Consider the following 20,651-nt stretch of genomic DNA (forward strand, 5'->3'; position numbering starts at 1 on the left):
TCTGACACTGACACAAAGACACACTGGGCTTAAATACACTGAGGCAGTCATCAAGGAATTAGAGACAGAAGGGGAACACAGCTGGGAGGAATAAGACCTAATGAGACAGGAGGAACAAAGCTAGAAACACTGACATAAGACGGGAACATGAACCTTCAGAGTAAAACAGGAAACAAAACACCACTAAACAAACACGCAGACACGACACAGAGAGACAGACTAGACACTGAACTAAACCTGCAATAAACATGAGAACACAAAAACCTACGAACTAATCCCTAAACAAGAATAACCGAAACATAGAGTCATAATCATCATTATCATCATAATAAGAAAAGAATCCAAAATGCAAAAACACACCAAAAACATAACAACTCAAAATACTGGGTCAAACTGACCCAGAACCGTGACAGAACATACACAGCATCTACTCCTTGAAAGCAGTAAAGCAATAACAGTCATACCCAAAGAGGGATATGTTTTGCAGATTATTATGTTCTAGGGTGGTCTTGCTGTGATGAGTGTCTGTCCCACTATGGTTCAAATAAGCCTGTTATATATGTGTTATTGTCAGAACAGGTGATCAATACACTAAGGAAAAATAAATTTTCATTATCTCTCTCTACACATTAAAATATCATATGAATCTCTAAGATAATTACGGTAAGGTAATCGGTCTGATAAAATAACAGCTATGATGACTAATTGGGTTGTTATAATACTACAATTTCAAACTTGATACATATTAACCAGGGAAATTCTTGATACCATATTTGATATTATGGGGAAGATTCTGAACCCACCCATGTTCCACTAGCATATCGTAAATAAGAATTAGCAATAATGTAAAAATGAAGAAATATAAAAGTTTAAAGACATTAATTTGAAAATTGATTTAATTACCTATCATTTTACCTATGGCAGAATGAATATGTTTATGTTAAAACAACTGCATACATTTTTCATTAATGGCTTCTCCAAAGCACCTAGGTTGTAACCAAAACTCTGTAGCTCTGAAACTGTCGATATTACATCCTGGTTAGATGAGCATTGTACGGAGCACTGCAACATACAACTTAAAAAAATAAATGTGTGAAATGAATTAAAACTAATGTCATTTATTTTGCTTAAATATGTTTTCTTTAAAAAGATTGATTACTCTGTTAGACTTGTAATTATAAGAAACTAAAGAAAAACTTGTTGAGGAAGTTTGTCCTATTATCAATATGAACTATACCTGCGAAAAAGAACAGCAATAATTTATGAATAATTAAATGAGTAAAAATGACATTTTTATGTTTTACTTTTTGATTATGTTGAATGAAAAACGTTTTGAGTAACTTCAGCAAACTGATTACATAACAATTAAGGCACATTAGCATTAATACACGTAATGATTGTGGCATGACAAAATAATCTTTTTAACTGTTTAGAAATTTCCTTCATTTTGAGCCCATAAATGAATGGATTAAACAATGGATGATAGAGCAATAATTGTAATGTCATTAGTAATCGAGCAACTTTTGGAAAATCTGATTCCACTCGAGCTATGCTTACATCATAGATACTTAAACAGGAAATACTGATTAAAACTAACAGATGGGGTAAACAGGTCTCTGCAGCTTTCTTCCTAATTTCTTTACAACTTTGATAAGAAACAATAAATATTGTTGTGTATGTGAAAACTATGAAGATCATAGGAAGTATTACAAGATCTAGTAATGCAACCACACCAAAGACGGTAATTAATCTTGATCTTTGACAGTGAAGAGTGTAAACTGCATTGTTACAAAATATTCCCTTTAAATTAAAGTTACACAATGTTGCTTCAGCACTCGCTATTGCTTGGATTGCAATATGAACAGCAGGTATAAGCCAAGATACGACCAGGAAAATGATCACAGTGGTTTTGTTCATGATAGTTGGATATTCAAGAGGTTTACAAATAGCCACATATCTGTCATAAGCCATGGCTGCCAAGAGAAAGAACTCTGAACTGCCTAAAGTGTAAAACATAAAAAACTGAAAGAGACAGGCTGAATATGTTATGACTTGTTTTTCAGATAAAAAGTCAATCAGAAGTTTTGGATAAATATTTGTGCTGTAAAGGAGACAGTTAAGTAGCAAAGCTGCAATGAAAATGTACATAGGCTCATGAAGGTTTTTATGAATCCAGATCACATACACGATGGTAGAATTACTGCATATTATTATAATGTATAATGTAAAGATAATACAAAAATAAACATATCTGTACTTGTTAACCTCAATGTATCCATCTAGAGTTACATATGTGGTATTTAACTCCTCATCCATGAATTAAAAAAATAAAAATACTACAAAACAAATATAGCAGCATAACCAGTTTATATGACGACATAAAATCAAAATTGCACTAAAATGCAACCTGTGTTAGGTATTATTCTTTTAAAGATATCAGAACTTCAAATACAAGTACACTCATCAATCAAATGCTTATAGTGAATCATATGTATGTGGACTGAAGAAGAGTTTTTTTGGTTTGCTTCAACCTTGAGGGAGCTGAACTGTGAAAGTCGGTTACATCATTTTTCAGCCTCTTTTACTTGAGGATTTAGTAGTTACAGCTAATGGATCATAAGTTGCAGCTAACAATGACAATGATCAGCCAACTTCTATTAATCTAGTATAGAATTTTAATAAGGTAGCAAGATTTTATTGTTAAATGTATCCTGGCTTTTTTGCACTCGGGTTCATATCTTATTTCATCAGGAGTTTTTATTTGGTTTCCATTTTAGGTGGTGTGGTCTTATGCATTGTGTACATTTTCAGTGTAAAATAAAACTTGGATAACTACCATACTAAATAACAATAATAATCATCATAAAATAATAATAATTAAAAAAACTTTAAAAAAACAAGGACAAGCTTATGCATTACAAATGCATTACAAATGTCCAACTTTTCATACATTGTTTTATTTATAGCCTATAAATAAAGCATATATATATATATATATATATATATATATATATATATATATATATATATATATACACACACTGTTACCTTCACCCTCCACATCTTCTCCAGCTCTACTCTGAGCCCTTAGTAATTCTCAAGTTCCTTGTGTTCCTTCTTCATGATGTTGCCGTCATTTGGAACTGCTACATCGATCACTACGGCCATTTTCTTCTACTTGTCTACCACTGATAGGTTTGTAGCATAAACCTATTTGCTGGAATGTTCAGATGATTCTACTACACGGTAAAGCAAGACACAAGCAGGCAAAGTCCTTTATGTTTCTCGTATACGAGGAAGACCAACTGGACAAACGCTGTTCCTTCGCTTGACCCCAGTTGCTCTTTTCTGCTCCCTCGTAACACTGCTCTTTTATTAAGGTTACGTGAATATGCATAGGCTCATTAACATAGGTTCACATGTGAACAAAGAGTACCGTCTGTGTGTGTGTGTGTGTGTGTAGGTATGTATGTGTGTGTGCGTGGGGGGGGGGCAGAATGTGACCCCATAAACGACTTCCCTAAACTTGCTGGTCTATAAGTCCAGCAGTCCAGCTAAACAAAAGACACTTATACTAAAACAGATATAAATGAGTTTGCTATACCATATATCAGCAAGAGAAGAGACGACCTCTTCCCATGACCCTAAGATGTGAGTGTGCATGCCAGAACACTCTGTAGTCTTTGCAGACTACTAAGGATCACACATCCTATCACTACACAATCCCCTCACCTCTAAGCATATATGGTTAAATATTTCTAAGCATAAATGACAATAAACAATATAAACCTGACAACTACCACTATGTCCGGCTGGTTAGCCACCACCATTTTGTCCGTCTGTATGTTGAAGTCCCACAGGAACTTAGCTCGGTCGTTCTCCACCACCCCAGGGGGCATCTCCCATTTTGACCTTGGGACTTCAAGGCCATATTCGGCACAGATGTTTCTGTATACCATGCCAACCACTTGGTTATGGTGTTCCACGTATGCCCTGCCTGCTAGCATCGTACACATTGCTGTTATGTGCTGGATTGCTTAGGGGCATCTTTACACAGCCTGCACCTGGGGTCTTTCCCGGTGTGATAGACCCCAGCCTCTATCAGTCTTGTGCTCAGAGCTTGTTCCTGTGCTGCTATGATTAGTGCCTCTGTGCTGTCTTTTAGTCCAGCTTTGTCCAGCCACTGGTTGGATTTCTGGATGTCAGCCACTTCCTCTATCCTATTGTCCCTCTATGATGGTGCCTCCTCTTTCTCAGGTTTCTGCTGCCCGAGGTATTCACTGAGCATGTGGTTGGTTGGGGCCATCTTCCTGATGTATTCTTCAATGTTTGCTGCCTCATCCTGGACTGTTGTGCTGACACACCAGTCCCCAACCTCCTTCCTTTCGCTTAGCATACAGCCTCAGGGTGCTGGATTTGGGGTGAAACCCTCCATGCATGGTCAGAGTCTCCTGGTCATGATGTCACTGGCTTCTATCTCCACCTTTGGCCAACTTATTATGCCAGCAGGGTACCTGATCAAGGGCAGGGCGTACGTATTGATAGCCCAGATCTTGTTCTTACCATTCGACTGACTCCTCAGGACTTGCCTGACCCTCTGCATGTACTTGGTGGTTGCAGCTTTTCTAGCAGCCTCTTCATGGTTCCCATTTGCCTGTGGGATCTCCAGGTACTTGTAGCTGTCTTCAGTGTTTGCAATGTTGCCTTCTGGTAGTTCCATCCCCTCAGTTCTGACTACGTTCCCTCGCTTCATTATCATCCAACTACACTTATCCAGTCCGAACAAAATTCCGATGTCATTGCTGTATATCCTTGTGGTGACAACTGAAGGCTGGAAGAATGTATTTTGGACTGAGTAATCAAAATTTTAAATCTTCTGTTCATTATGCAAAGTCTTTGTATGCCATTGGGTCAGTGAAAGGATGGTTCCAGAGTGTGTACCATCAACTGCCAAACATAGAGGAGGAAGTGTGATGATTTGGAGCTGTTTTGTTCGTGGTTGGTGACTTATAGAGAGTGAAAGGCACCCTGAACCAAAACGGCTACCACAGCATTCTGCAGCACAATGCAATCCCCTCTGGTATGCACCAAGTTGGTCAGGGATTCATCCTATAGCAAGATAATGACCCGAAACAGTCCAAGTCCAAGCTATGCCAGAACTACCTCAGAAAAAAAAAGCACAAGAGTGTAAGCTTGAAAACATGGAGTGTGTTACGACGAAAAGGCCAGGCTTTGTGTGTGAACTCAAGTGCAGACACAGACGGAGGAAAGATTGACGTGGATACATTTATTTACAGTGACTAATTTGATAACAATGAATAGTAATTTTGCAAGAAATTCTGAAGGCTATGAACTATGAACTGTGAGGTTGAGAACTATGAACTATGAGACAAAACTATGAAACGTGAAACCTAAACTATGAACTTTGGCTAGATTCAAAAAGTCCATGAACGGATCCTGGGTGGAAATCCAGTGAATCACGGCCAGTTGGTTAAACGATGTTGTAATGGCTTACGAGTTGCAGGTGAAGACGTTATGGGAGGAGGGAGTCCAAGGGGTCTGGGTGAGCAGTGATCCAGAGAGAGTCCAGAATGTACGTGATCCAACAGGCTGGCAGGGAGGCAGACAGGTGGAGCGCCACAATGAAGGGAGTCTGACCTGATAGCAGAAAACCAGCGTCCAAACAGAGGTGAGTATTGTTCAGTATTGTTGTGAGTATAGCTGTAAAGCATGATGACCAAGTGGGTAACTACGGCAGAGAGAAAATACTATGAAATCAAAAATCAAATTCAAATTTTATTTGTCACATAAAAAGTACAACATGTAGTAAAATATTTGTGTCTGAGCTGCAGACGTAGCCGTGCCATTCCAGGGCTTGGATTTAGCATGGGAGGTCTAGCCAGGACCCTTATACTGGGTGGAAATCGAACATGCGATTCCCTTTCCGAAGGTGTGTAATCTTACCACTACACTATCCAACTGCATGAGCAAAACCACAAAACATTAAAGGATTTAACGAGAGCTTGACGGCCTAGCACTAAAATGAGTTAGGTATAGATCTGGCAGAGGTCTGTTGTGAATGCTGGACTTAAATACCGGTGACTTGATTGCAGTCAGGTGTGAAGGCTGATTGGAGTCTCTGCCGAAGGGGGATCCCAGCATTGTGTAAAAACCCAGCACTCACCTGGACCATGATAATTTGTTTTTTAATAGACCAGTAACTAAATTAATCTAGAATGCATGATGAAAATGTTCACAAATGGGTAAAAATGTCCTCTCTTTCACAGTGAAAACATCTATCCTAGCTGCATCCTGAGTTGGACATTTCAGACAATGCAGGATGGTTCCTCAATTGAACCTAGAGGTGAAACCAAACTGAAGTTAGCTGCTTCAGGTTTGGCTAATACTTCACTGTCTAAGTCTGGCCTGTTGCAGTGGTATGCTTCTAACTAACAAACAGTATGGTCCTGACAAGATGCTAACTTGTTGAAATTCTGCTCGGCAGCACAGTGTTTTAGACGCTTGATTATCTATGCATTCCTGGCTTGGCCACCCAGCCAATGTCCACTTTGTTCAAGACAGTCCAATGAAATCTAAAAACCATTGCATTCTTCAGTTATAAATATTGATTTATATCTCTTTGTACTTAACAATTTTACTTTTACTTATTTAGTTAACAATCTCTCACTTTGTGTGAGAATCAACATTTTATTGATGTGATGAACTCCTCTTTTATAAATTGGTGAGGACTTCTACACTAACAGTCACATTTATAGCTACATGTTGACAGACTTTTCAAAATCATCTGCAATAGAAAAAAGTAAAGACAAAAAGAAAATGAAGGCAGCTCTTCAAGTGGGCACTGATAGGAAAAGAAACATAGCTGTTGATAATAATGCAGATTTGGGTCCTGCTGTTAAATGAAACCTTCCCCTTGTATATGTAAGTATTCTTTTGCCATGTTATCAGACTGTAGAGTGACAAATTAGTCAAACATAATAAAAAATATAAGAGTAGCACATGCAGCTGGCTGCCGGCGGAGCTCACGGGCACGTCACTGCAATCCCCCCTGGCCTCTGCTCCGCGGATACTGAGTGACCCTCATCCGGGACTCTCCTCAGCTCTTTCTGGGACAGTGGCGCGGCTGCCCCTCTGTTGGTCTTCCTTGGTCTCTTGTGTTCTGGGGGCCTCTGGATGTCTGGAGTCTTGATCTCCTCCATACCTGCTTCATGCCCTGGAGGATGGGGCTGTGGCTCCCCACACCCTCTAGCAGATCATTACATGAAGGAACCTTTTAAAAACAACCGCGCTCATGCTCACAAGTGTACACACGGGTGATCACACATACAAACTACACCCTTTTTGGCTCCTACTTCAAAGCACACTGTGCGCTGTCGATCTTACGTGCTGCACAATAATGTTTAATATTTAGTATTTACTGTTACATTCCCATAGATCATCGTGATGTTGTTTATTATGTTGCTCTTTTTTTTTTCTTCTGCTTATTTTCTCTTTTTTCTTTCTCAACAGGTGATCCAGGTGATTGATCTATGTATTTTTTGTCTGCTTATTTTATTGTTTTTTGCCCTTTATCCCCGTCCCTCTTCCCTGCTGTTTTTCTTTCCCTCTTTCATTGTCCCTTTTCTTTTCCCCGGTCAAGTCTGTCCCATACTTAACAAGTAAAATAAAATAAAATAAACAATAAAAGGTGAATCAAATGGACCATTACGGCAAGGCTGGGATGGTCCATTTGGTAAAGTAAATCCGTTGGGCATCTTTCTTTGCCTTTAGACAATAATTCTGATGGCAAAAGAACCAAACGGGACAGGAAAAAAAAAAGAAAAAAAAAGAGAAAGAAAAAAAGAAACATAGCTGTTGATAATAATGCAGATTTGGATCCTGCTGTTAAATGAAACCTTCCCCTTGTATATGTAAGCATTCTTTTGCCATGTTATCAGACTGTAGAGTGACAAATTAATAAAACATAAGAGTAGCACATGGGTGTAGAATTTCTAGCTAACAACATGCTTGTAATACAGTGTGTTTTCACCATTGTTTTTTCCTGAAATTGGCTTTATTTTGGTATTAATACAGTTTCCTTCTAGAAGTACTTTAGTGTTACCTTAAAACTTCACACATCACCTACAGCAAAGTGCAAAAGCAACCCAAGACTTTTTTGTGGCAAAGGAATGGTGTTTATGTTAAGATGTGCTGCTGGTGAGATTGTTGAACCTTTGTAATGTTGGGATTCAGAGATTCTTTTATTGCTACCATATAATCTGCCTTATGAAGAATGTATTAATAACATGTTTCACAGTATCATTTATCAGTAATATTTCCTACAGGGTTTATATTGCATTGAATATGTCTGTCTTCACATTGACCTTTCTATTTTTTATAGGTTGAGTTCATTTTATACACAATGCATAAATGTGCTTGGTTAGAGTTGATGTTCCATTCTAGAAGGTTTTAAGCTTCACTGGTGAGAGTGTCCAGATGATACATGCTGAGGGGAGATGAGAACATAGCAGGTTAATTGCATGCATGCTTACAATACACATATTAATCTAGTAGCAGGTTTGAGTGAAGGCCTAAGCGTCTTCTACTTCAGTTTGAGACTGGCTGCTAAAGTACTCTACTTAGTAATTAATGACGAGGGTCCATTATTAGCTCTCAGAGATGCTAAGACCTGAAGTTATTACCTTAAAAGGCAAGTAATGTAGAAAGGAGAAGTTATATGTCGGTGTAAGGTTATATGTACGTGATGTACCCTTGTCTGCACGAATTGAACTTTTGCCCGTCTGTCACCATGTATTTTTGAACTGTATTGACGTAGGTGTGATATTTTGTCCTATAAAACCAGAACCCAATGTATTCTTGTCAGAGCAAAACAATCCATATGCTGACGGTTGGTTGTTCTCCTGTGATAATAAAACTCATCGTTTGATTGCACTTTTCCGGAGCCTCCGTAGTTTGTTGTCTGGTCTAAAGTTGATCGATCTCGCAACAGTATCCTTAAAAGAAATATATTCAGAGCACTGGAAAATGACAACAAATGAAGTTTGTTGTGGTTTTTTCTTTTCTTTTTTGTGTGTGTGTTTTTTCCCCCATCATCTGGTCCTCTTCATGGCAGCCAGTATATCATTGTATCTGAGGGTTTGTAAACAACAGACAACTATACCTACATTATTAGTAGTTAAGTTAACCGAAGTCAAAGTTCTCTGGTGTCTAATATATTTACTAATATAAGCTTGAGGAGCTTAAGGGTCCTGTGCAGCATCCTTGCTGTTATTTGGACTGCACTTTTCTGGACAGAGATCTGGGATGTCCTTCACTACCCCAAGTCCTAAAATTACTATGTGAAATACTGTTTCTTTCACCCTCCACATCTTCTCACGTTCCTCTCTCAGCCCTTGGTACTTCTAAAGCTTCTCATGTTCCTTCTTCCTGGAGTTGCTATCACTTGGTAACACCACAGTACATCTATCACTACAGCTAATAGACCCCATTCCAACAGTACTGCTCAGAGAGGTCCTACCTTAAAGTATACCTCAGTCTTAAATATGGGCTACATACCACAGGCCTTTAAAGTGGACACGAAACACTTCATTTATAGAGGCTAATTTACATGATGGAGCCCAGCTCTCACAAACTGACACAGTGTGTGTTGCTGGATTTAGGAAAATAGTGCTTAAAACGCTAAAGAAGCTAACTAGAGTCCATGATCGTCTGGCAGCACATGAGGTCACCACCATGAGGGAGAGGTCGCCACACCACATGACCCTGCTAAGATGAACAGACATATGGCTCAATACACAGAAGGGAATAAGCAGGAATTCCAGAGAAACAACACACCAGCTACTGGTACAAGGTACCCAATACTACAAGACCAGGCTCAGCAACTTATGCATCACCTGGATTGACAAGAAAGCCTATGACTCGATGCCCCACACACAGATCTTGGAACGCATAGATTTGTACAAGATAAAAAGGACACTAAGAGCCTGAATCAGAAATTTGATGGGGATGTGGCGAACTTCAAGCCTATAGCACAAGTCGCCATCAAGTGCGGGATTTACCAAGGAGATGCGCTGTCCCCACTCGTGTTCTACATATGCCTGAAACCCCTGAGTCATTGACAGTAATAACATCGGAATGTAATTTGTACTGGAAAAATGTAGTTGGATGTACCTGGGAATCCCACGAACAAATAACCATGAAGAAACTGCTAGGAAAGCCAGTCTCCAGCAGTGTTGACTGCCTGTTGCCTCTGGTCCTCTGGGATTCACCCTTTGGCAGTGGGCAACCCATCTGGGCCTTCCTGATAAAAAATATCTAATATAGTAGAATAGAATAGAATAGAATAGAATAAACCTTTATTATCCCATGGATAACAGATTTTTTACATAGATTGTTACATAACTGTACATACAGTAGCTTTTTCACATTTTAGTTCAAAAACCAGAACCTCAGAGATACATACTTCATCAATCTTAAAAAGTGAACATTTGATAAATGCCACAGCCAAAACTTCACCCTGGCCACTTTCTCTGGGCCAATTAAAACAATCATAAAGGGAGGGCATAGTTCACCAACTAGGCAGTCCTCTCCAGAGTTTATTCATTTAAATAATTTAAAAATAAGTTATATTATCAAGTGGTCTAACATTAAAAAGACTAAACTTAGCAAGGTGAATGGAGGTGGCAAAGAAATTGTAGGTTGTAGATGAGGGGTGTCCAAACTTGGCCCGCGGTTGTCCAGGAAAAGGCTACAATAGCCAGCTATGAGGTCACCCAACCCATCGCAAGACATGGCAAGCCTTTTTCAGATGGAGACCTCATAAAACACGGCCTCGTTAAAGTCACGGAAATAATGTGCCCGGAAAAAGTGCAGGACTTCAACAACGTCAGCATGTCCAGAAATCCAGTTGTGCGACGGATTGAAGACTCGTTAGCCAACATATAACTGCAACTGTCTGATAAAGCTGTGCTTTTGATTTTTACTCCATCGCATGCGATGAGAGCACCGATGCCACAGACACCGCAGAGTATAACAATAGGCTCTCATCAGAGCTCATCAACCCTCGGAGAAACTTAACCCTTGTTTAACCAGAACAAATATATAAATTTGTGTCCCTTTTTTTGTTGTTTAAATAAATATATTGATCTTGTTTCACTTTCATTAAACAACAGTAAGAACAGAAACAATGAACATAAAATATTTTACTTTTTCTTCTTTTTTGTTTGAGATGATTTTAAGAACTGGTCTAATTCAAAAAACGTCTCAGACAATGTGATGTGTTAGGTTTAAAAAACAAACATTACAAATTAACAGCTTCGAGCTGGGGCTCGGTCGGGCCACTTCGGGGGTGGGGTGCCCCCAGCCTCTCGGCCTGGGGCTCGGTCACTCAGGCACAGCTGGCTGCCGGCGGAGCTCACGGGCGCGTCACTGCAACCCCCCCTGGCTTCTGCTCCGCGGCTGCTGAGTGACCCCTCATCTGGGACTCTCCTCAGCTCTCTCTGGGACAGTGGCGCAGCTGCCCCTCTGTTGGTCTTCCTTGGTCTCTTGTGTTCTGGGGGCCTCTGGATGTCTGGAGTTTTGATCTCCTCCATACCTGCTTCATGCCCTGGAGGACGGGGCTGTGGCCCCCCCACACCCTCTAGCAGATCATTACATGAAGGAACCTTTAAAAAAAAAAAAAACAAGCGCGTCCATGCTCACAGGTGTACACACGGGTGATCACACCCACAAACTACACCCTTTTTGGCTCCTACCTCAAAGCACACTGTGTTCTGTTGATCTTATGTGCTGCACAATAATGTTTAATATTTAGTATTTACTGTCATATTCCCATATATCATTGTGATGCTGTTTATTCTATTACTCTTGTTCTCTTCTGCTTGTTTTCTTTTTTCTTTCTCAACAGGTGATCCAGGTGATCGATATATGCATTTTCTTTTTTTTTCTTTTTCTGCCCGTTCTGTTGGTTTATGTTTTTTGCCCTTCTCCCCCGTCCCTCTTCTCAGCTGTTTCTCTTTCCCTCTTTCTTTCTCCCCTTCTTTCCCCCAGTCAAGTCTGTCCCGTATTCAGCAAGTGAAAATAAAATAAACAATAAAAGGTGAATCAAATGGACCATTACGGCAAGGCTGGTATGGTCAATTTGGTAAAGTAAATCCGTTGGGCATCTTTCTTTGCCTTTAGACAAGAATTCTGATGGCAAAAGAGCCAAACGGGACAGGCAAAAAACCAACAAAAAAACAAAAAACAAATTAACAGCTTCATCCTGTGCAACAAATAAACCCAAGGATGTTTGTATCTTGCTGAAGAGGAAATTCAACTTCCCCATCAGGTATAGCACAAATAATAAAAATGGCTGGCTGGCCCTTATCACTGGCAGTATTGTAAATCACAAACTAGCATTTGTATCTGTATACTTTCCAAATGAGCCAGACAGAGACTTTTTATCTATATTGCCAAGACACTATTAGACATAGCTGGACTGGCCATCAGCCCGCCGATAGTGATTTTTCATTTTTATGGGCAGAGGCCAATTTTTTTTTTTTTTTTGGTAACGGTATGAACAATTAAAGGTGGTGGATTGGCCAGATGCTGGCCGATGTGTAAAAATAACTCAGTTGTTTGATGGTGGCTATGGCGGAGCTTCCATAAAGGCCAGCAGGTGGATGAGGGAAAGGGGAGGCAGGAGGAGAGACCCAAGGCAGCCGCTGGTCCGACTGTCAGGTGAACTGAACTTCAGGTAAGAAGTTATGACCTGCATTCTATCTGGGTCAGATATAAACCAAGTTTAGGTGTAGTTTATTTTCATTGTGCTGACTTTTTACCGTCAGTTACTATAACTCATACTCAGTGTTGGGGAGTAACGGAATACATGTACTGCCGTTACGTATTTAAAATACAAAATATGAGTAACTGTATTCCGTTACAGTTACCATTTAAAAAGGTGGTATTCAGAATACAGTTACTTTGTTGAAATAAATGGATTACACGGCGGTATTTTCCTGTTTCATATTGTCGCGGGTCAGGACTGTTTGGGTTTTGTTTGACAGCTACGTTCTGTTGTTCCAGGCGGCAGCGTTATGGTTGCCATGGTTACAGGGCGACGCTCTCTCTCTCTCACTACGACTGTGTGTTTCCTGGGTGAGAGAGCGCCTTTTCGTTGTTGTTGTTGTTGTGCTAAGTTAACAGGCAGAATGCTACAAGCATAGCTCTAAAGAATGTAGCATCATGGGCAGTGTAGTCCGTGTTGCAGGGAGAATGGACTGCCATACACGTTATGGGTCTGTGAGCGCGAGGAGGGAGAAAAAGGGGAGTGGAAAGGTACGAGTTGTCATCGAGGAAAAACGGGAGCTGGAAGCATGTAAATATAATAATAACCACTGCAGCCAAGAAGAGTGCCTGACGTGCCCAGTTGTAAGTAAGCTATTAAGACTCGACTGTACACCGTGTTCGTGTTTTCCTCCGAAACAATAAGTTCCGTTGGAGCAGCCTTTCAACACCTCTCTCTGTCTCTCGCAAGAAAAGTTGACCCACACAACAAAGTAAAGCTAGTTTTCGGCTATGAACCGACAGGGACCCCGCCGTATTAGTCAGAGGTCCCTTTACTACAGTTCGGAGTCGCGGACCTTCAGTAATAGTAATAAATCACACAGCAATAGTACATTCACGTTGTTGTAAAAAGCATGATAATATATTAAGTAATCCAAAGTATTCAGAATACGTTACTGTCATTGAGTAACGTAACGGAATACATTACAGAATACATTTTGGGGCATGTATTCTGTATTCTGTAATGGAATGCATTTTAAAAGTAACCTTCCCAACACTGCTCATACTGCATACTAGCTAGCATGACGGAGTTTCTATACAGCTGGGTGGGTGCTATGATGTTAATGATAGTGAACTTTATTTTATTCATAAGGTTTGTTAGTAGAGTTGCCAACCGTCCCGTAAAAAACGGAATTGTCCCGTATTCAGAGAAAATATTACGTTTTTCGTATTGAGCTGAAAAGGAACACAGTTTGTCCCGTACTTCAGCTAGAATGGAAAAAAGACACAACGTTGGAGTTATTCTGTGTCTTTACGCTGTCAGCTGCCTCTTCTTCTCTCTTGTTTGTTTATCGCCCACTTTGCTCCAGAAAGAGGAAACCAGCGGATGTTGCGCTAAACAACAGCAGCACATTTAAGCGTGATAAGCTGTTGTTAGAAATTATTTAATATTAATTTCTAGTAACAGTTGATGTTTGCTACTGCCACAGTTGTAAAAGCTGCTGGTCATGATATATGGTGAGAGGGAAACATGAAGATAAAACCAGGAGATGTCTTTACTGAATCATCAGAGCTGAACATGTGATGGAGAAACAGGTTTATCTTTTAGGTGACATGGATGAGTTGAAGGGAAGTTATGAACAAATAACACCATAAATAATTATCTGAATCTTACAACCAAAGTTTTTAGTATGACGTAAAATGTATAGAAATCATACATATACCAAAAAGACAGTGTACATCACTGTCACAACAGCGTTTCTTTTCATCCAAAGGCTTTATAGTTTTTCCTATAATACGTGGTGGGCCGGTCTCTAGTCAAAATACCCAGGCCGATTTTTTGTCCCAGTACAGCCCTGTTATTAGAACACAATGATCATTCTTACTGTTGGGAGGTGACTGCAATGCCGCCATCAACCCTGTTATTGATAAATCTAATCCAGATGCAGCATCTAATCTCTCATCGTCTCTAGAGCTGGGCGATATAAGATTTTTTCATATCACGATATGTTTTTTTCATTTCAGGCGATAACGATATATATCACGATATAAGCCAAATAACTATATTTGTAAGATTTAAATGTGCCGTTGCTCACAAGTAAAATGTGAAATAATCAGCAGCTTGTTTTTATTTAAATATTTATTTCCCATAATAAGTTCAACAGGGTAGATGTACTTAAGGAACATGAGACTTTTTCAGATAAATAAAGGCAAATATTGCAAACTACACACAAGGCAGCCGCTAAAGCATTTAAGTTTCAAAATAGAACAAACGAAACAGACTACTAAATTGTCAATTCCACTTAGAAACAAAATATTAATTCTAAAAATAAATCTTAGTTTGTTTTACAGAAGAACAGACAAAACTGACTAACTTTTGTCAATATCAAATAAACTGAGAACTAAAAGGAAATTCTCAATCTCTCCTTGTTGTATAGCTTAGCTTTTCAAACAGTTTTAACAGTTACTTTAGTCTGACAAAAGCCGAATGACGAATTAGCGCTTCCAGTCAGAGACTGAGGCTACGTCCACACGTACACGGGTATTTTTGAAAACGGAGATTTTCCGTTTTCGTTTTAAAAAATAATCCCGTCCACACATAAAGGCAGAAATGAAGGAAAACGCTGCTATGAACATGCCAAAGCAGCAGGTGGAGCTAGAGTCCTAACCGTGCAGAAATGTTGGCCAATCAGAAGTCTAGAAGCCTCGGTGGGAAAAAGTAAACAAAGCTGGGGCATAGAAGCAGAACCGAGTCGTAAGTGTGGAGGGACAGTAACTGTGTGTATATGTAAGCATTTAAACACTGCAGAGAGTAGAATTAACAGTAACAGTATTGTAGAAATTCATTTCACCGAAACAATAACGTGGCGCACAGTGTGACGCATGCACCAGTTTATTGTATTTCCAGACTTGCTTTCGGCACAATTTACAGTGAACGCTACTCTGTTTTTTGTCAGACTTGAAATAGCCGAAATACCTTCACACTACGGAACTTCTATGGCTCTTCCGTTCGACAATCTCTCCGGCATTGGAACCATCATCTGTTTTCTCTTCGGTAACCTTCGGTCACGCTCGGTTGATTTTTCTAGTCGGCACACTCATTTCCTCCATTACCCGGGAGGTACGGTGGCTGGCTGCTTCCCAAACAAATACACATGTGCGGCTTGGCACTTGTGCTGTACGTAACAAGTCACGCGACGTGACGCTGCGGCTGTGATTGGTTCGGCTCTGCGCTACTTAATTTGGATTGGCTGACCTCTATTCAGCCAATCTTGACATCTGCTCACTCAGCTATATTATGCAGCGTTGACCTGCCTAACACTAAGACTATGGCCTCAGCACAGTCAAAATGAACATACTGTTATGTCTTAATTTCCTTTTATTCATGTTGCCACTCCTCCCTCCTCTGACTTACTTTAAGGATATACACTCTGTGGTGTCTAAATTTATTTTGAATGGGAAAAGGCCTAGGATACGTTTGTCAACATTGCAGCAGGCCAAATTACTTGGTGGTTTGGCAGTACTTCGAGTTTTACTACTGGTCATTCAAAATCAGGGTGCTTAGGGGGTTGTTCACGAGGCTTCTACTGCATGGAAAATGATTGAATCCGCTAAGGCAGTACCACAATATACACACCAAAAAGCTCAGCAACGACAACAAATTTGGGCCTATTATTGCAAACTCTATAAAGGCTGTAGTTTCTTTGTGGCAGAATAGACTGACAAAACCAAAGTGTTCCATTATTTAGAGCCCACACTTTTTTACTACCTTTTCCAAGTGTTTTGCTCTCTATAATAAATTCCTATAAGCAATAGAATTTTCTTAAAATACATTTACTTATGAGAATCGCATGGTTTGTTGTGTTTAGTGCACCTAACGCTGAATTTTTTTTTTCAAAGTGCAAAGTGTGGTTCGGAAGATAAAAAAAGAATGTGCACCCATGTAGGTAAGGTCTAACAGCTAACACTCTCTTAAAGTGGTCAACATAGTAGCAAGTCCATGTGGACGGTTTAATGAGATCCATAGAGACTGAAGTTTCATTATATATTTGATGTAACTTGAGTTGTTCACTTTTAAAAAATGAACACACACCAAGTTTAGGTAGCTATCAATAAGACAATCTACATAAAACAAATATTTTATATACACTGTTTGTTACTCGTTCTACCTGTTTTACATTTTAGTTCAGTTTCTGATCTTCACAAATGCTGAAATGAATATAACATATATAACTTTTGGTGGTCATGTGGAAGTGGAGAAATACAGATATATTTATTTTGTAATTATGTTTATGGTATACGGTCTAATAATTTGCAGCAATTCCACTATTGTGTGGCTTATCGTAGTTCAAAAAAGCCTTCATGAGCCTATGTATATTTTCATTGCTGCTTTGTTAGTGAATTCTGTTGTTTTGAGCACTGTCATCTATCCAAAGCTTTTGATTGACTTCTTATCTGAAAAACAGATTATTTTGTATCAAGCCTGTCTCTTTCAAGTATTCCTGTTTTATGCCTTAAGTTGCTCAGAATTCTTACTGCTGTCAGCTATGGCTTATGACAGATATGTGTCTATATGTAAACCTTTGCAATATCCTTCTATAATGAGAAGAACAAGAGTCAATCTTTTCCTGCTTTTGTGCTGGTTTTTACCTGCTATTCAGGTTGCAGTGCCAATAGCAGGAAATGCAAATACACCACTCTGTAACTTTACTCTGAAAGGTATTTTTTGTAACAATTCGGCCAACTATCTTTATTGTGTCAATTCAAGAGAATTATCTATATATGGTATGGTTGTTCTATTTAATGTTGCAATTTCTCCTATGTTTTTTATACTTTTTACATACATAAAGATAATTATAGTTGCCTATCAGAGTTGTGGAAATGTCAGAAAAAAAGCTGCACAAACCTGTTTGCCTCATGTGCTAGTTCTAATGAACTATTCTTGTTTGCTTACGTATGATATGGTTATAGTTAGACTGGAATCAGAGTTTCCTAAAACTGCACGTTTTATAATGACATTACAGTTTGTAACATATAACCCTCTTTGTAATCCAATAATATATGGACTAAAGATGAAAGAAATTTCTAAACACCTCAAAATACTGTTCAGTTAATTGCAAGCAAACCAATTTATTAATTTATAGTCTTTTTTTATTACTCATTTTTTATGAATTTTATGAAAACTGGCTTAATGTTTTCCTCCTACAACTGAGAATTGATCAATATTTAAAAACCAAAATGAAACGTAAACAAATATTAAAATGAATGTTTGATATCACTCTCCTCATTAATAATACATTTGTTAATAGTTTCATCTAATGTGATTGCCCCTATTGATTTTCACAATGAAATTAAACGTGAATATCCTTCTTAATGGATACTAACACAACATCAAGAGAAATGAAAAAGGGATGAAGTAGAGTAACATAAGGTCGAGTACTTAAAAAATGAGACAGTTATCATGCCAGTCACTTTTTATCTTGTGGCTCTGTGTAAATGAAATTCCATTACAATCTTGTGTTACATACAGTTCAGACACCTCAAAATACGTTTTATTTTACAGTTGAAAACTATATATCTGGATTTTCTTTCCAGTTTGTTTTCTTTTGGAGTGCAAGAAAATGTAGTTTAGCTAGTAGTTCACTTTCATTTTCTGGAAAGGATCCTTTATTTGGTCAGTTTTACTATTTTTGTTCTGTAAGGCATGGGTGTAACCTGAAGTCTCTGTTGAGATGATTTCAATCTATAGAGGCCTTCAGGACCAGCCAGGCTTCTACGCAGAGTATTAACCAATTGAAGAAATAGTACAGGCCCTTCACTGACACAGAATGCAGTATCAAAACACAAAACAAAAACAAACAAACAAACAAAAACCTCAGGCATGAACAACCATACCTGTTGATTATAATAGACTGATATACAATACAGCTGGACTTGAACCCTCAAGTGACGTTTTTGGTATTTTGGCCTTAATAACTAATAGGACAGTTTTTGCAAGGCGTAGGGAATCTCTTGTCTCATCCAGTTTTTTAAATGTTGTTCATCTACAACCTACAGTTTCTTTGCTACCTCCATTCACCTTGCTAAGTTTAGTCTTTTTAATGTTAGAGCCCTTGATAGTTTTATATTTTTAACAGAAATGTGAATAAACTCTGGAGAGGACTGCCTAGTTGGTGAACTATGCCCTCCCTTTATGATTGTTTTAATTGTCCCAGAGAAAGTGGCCAGGGTGAAGTTTTGGCTGTGGCATTTATCAAATGTTCACTTTTTAAGATTGATGAAGTATGTATCTCTGAGGTTCTGGTTTTTGAACTAAAATGTGAAAAAGCTACTGTGTGTACAGTTGTGTAACAATCTATGTCAAAATCTGTTATCCATGGGATAATAAAGGTTTATTCTATTCTATTCTATTCTATTCTACTATATTAGATATTTTTTATCAGGAAGGCCCAGATGGGTTGCCCACTGCCAAAGGGTGAGTCCCAGAGGACCAGAGACAACAGGCAATCAACACTACTGGAGACTGGCTTTCCTAGCAGTTTCTTCATGGTTATTTGTTTGTGGGATTCCCAGGTACATCCAACTACATTTTTCCAGTACAAATTACATTCCGATGTTGTTACAGTCAATGACTCAGGGGTTTCAGGCATATGTAGAACACGAGTGGGGACAGCGCATCTCCTTGATAAATCCCGCACTTGATGGCGACTTGTGCTATAGGCTTGAAGTTCGCCACATCCCCATCAAATTTCTGATTCAGGCTCTTAGTGTCCTTTTTATCTTGTACAAATCTATGCGTTCCAAGATCTGTGTGTGGGGCATCGAGTCATAGGCTTTCTTGCCAATCCAGGTGATGCATAAGTTGCTGAGCCTGGTCTTGCAGTATTGGGTACCTTGTACCAGTAGCTGGTGTGTTGTTTCTCTGGAATTCCTGCTTATTCCCTTCTGTGTATTGAGCCATATGTCTGTTCATCTTAGCAGGATCATGTGGTGTGGCGACCTCTCCCTCATGGTGGTGACCTGTTCATTTGTGCTGCCAGACGATCATGGACTCTAGTTAGCTTCTTTAGCGTTTTAAGCACTATTTTCCTAAATCCAGCAACACACACTGTGTCAGTTTGTGAGAGCTGGGCTCCATCATGTAAATTAGCCTCTATAAATGAAGTGTTTCATGTCCACTTTAAAGGCCTGTGGTATGCCCATATTTAAGACTGAGGTATACTTTAAGGTAGGACCTCTCTGAGCAGTACTGTTGGAATGGGGTCTATTAGCTGTAGTGATAGATGTACTGTGGTGTTACCAAGTGATAGCAACACTAGGAAGAAGGAACATGAGAAGCTTTAGAAGTACCAAGGGCTGAGAGAGGAACGTGAGAAGATGTGGAGGGTGAAAGAAACAGTGTTTCACATAGTAATTTTAGGACTTGGGGTAGTGAAGGACATCCCAGATCTCTGTCCAGAAAAGTGCAGTCCAAATAACAGCAAGGATGCTGCACAGGACCCTTAAGCTCCTCAAGCTTTTATTAGTAAATATATTCGACACCAGAAAACTTTTCTGGTCTTTTAAGGACACAAAGGTTCAACCATCTCTCCAAGAGCTTAAAATATCTTAACATTAACATAATTTCTTTGCCATAAGGAACTCTTGGGTTGCTTTTGCACTTTGCTGTAGGTGATGTGTGAAGTTTTAAGGTAACACTAATTACTTCTAGAACAAATTGATTTAATACCAAAATAAAGCCAATTTCAGGAAAAAACAATGGTGAAAACACACTGTATTACAAGCTTGTTGTTAGCTAGCAATTCTACACCCATGTGCTACTCTTATTATGTTTGACTAATTTGTCACTCTACAGTCTGATAACA

At 39.1% G+C, this 20,651-nt stretch overlaps 2 protein-coding genes across 2 annotated transcripts; one reads left to right on the top strand and one right to left on the bottom strand.

Annotated features, from left to right (window-relative positions):
• Positions 1-1,365: 1,365 nt before the first annotated feature.
• LOC146650592 (olfactory receptor 13C2-like) lies at positions 1,366-2,331 on the bottom strand. Its single transcript, XM_085383567.1, has one exon. It carries the CDS (start codon positions 2,314-2,316, stop codon positions 1,366-1,368), a length of 951 nt encoding a protein of 316 aa, XP_085239693.1. The 5' UTR covers positions 2,317-2,331.
• A 14,654-nt stretch (positions 2,332-16,985) lies between these two features.
• Positions 16,986-17,900, top strand: LOC146650593 (olfactory receptor 6N2-like). The gene has a single exon (XM_085384314.1). The coding sequence runs from the start codon at positions 17,001-17,003 to the stop codon at positions 17,898-17,900; it is 900 nt and encodes a 299-aa protein (XP_085240440.1). The 5' UTR covers positions 16,986-17,000.
• The last annotated feature ends 2,751 nt before the right edge of the window (positions 17,901-20,651 follow it).

This window comes from Rhamphochromis longiceps, linkage group LG16 (assembly GCF_057381845.1).
Source record: "Rhamphochromis longiceps isolate RC_006_pf linkage group LG16, R_longiceps_female_GT1.1, whole genome shotgun sequence".
NCBI classification, from domain to species: domain Eukaryota; kingdom Metazoa; phylum Chordata; class Actinopteri; order Cichliformes; family Cichlidae; genus Rhamphochromis; species Rhamphochromis longiceps.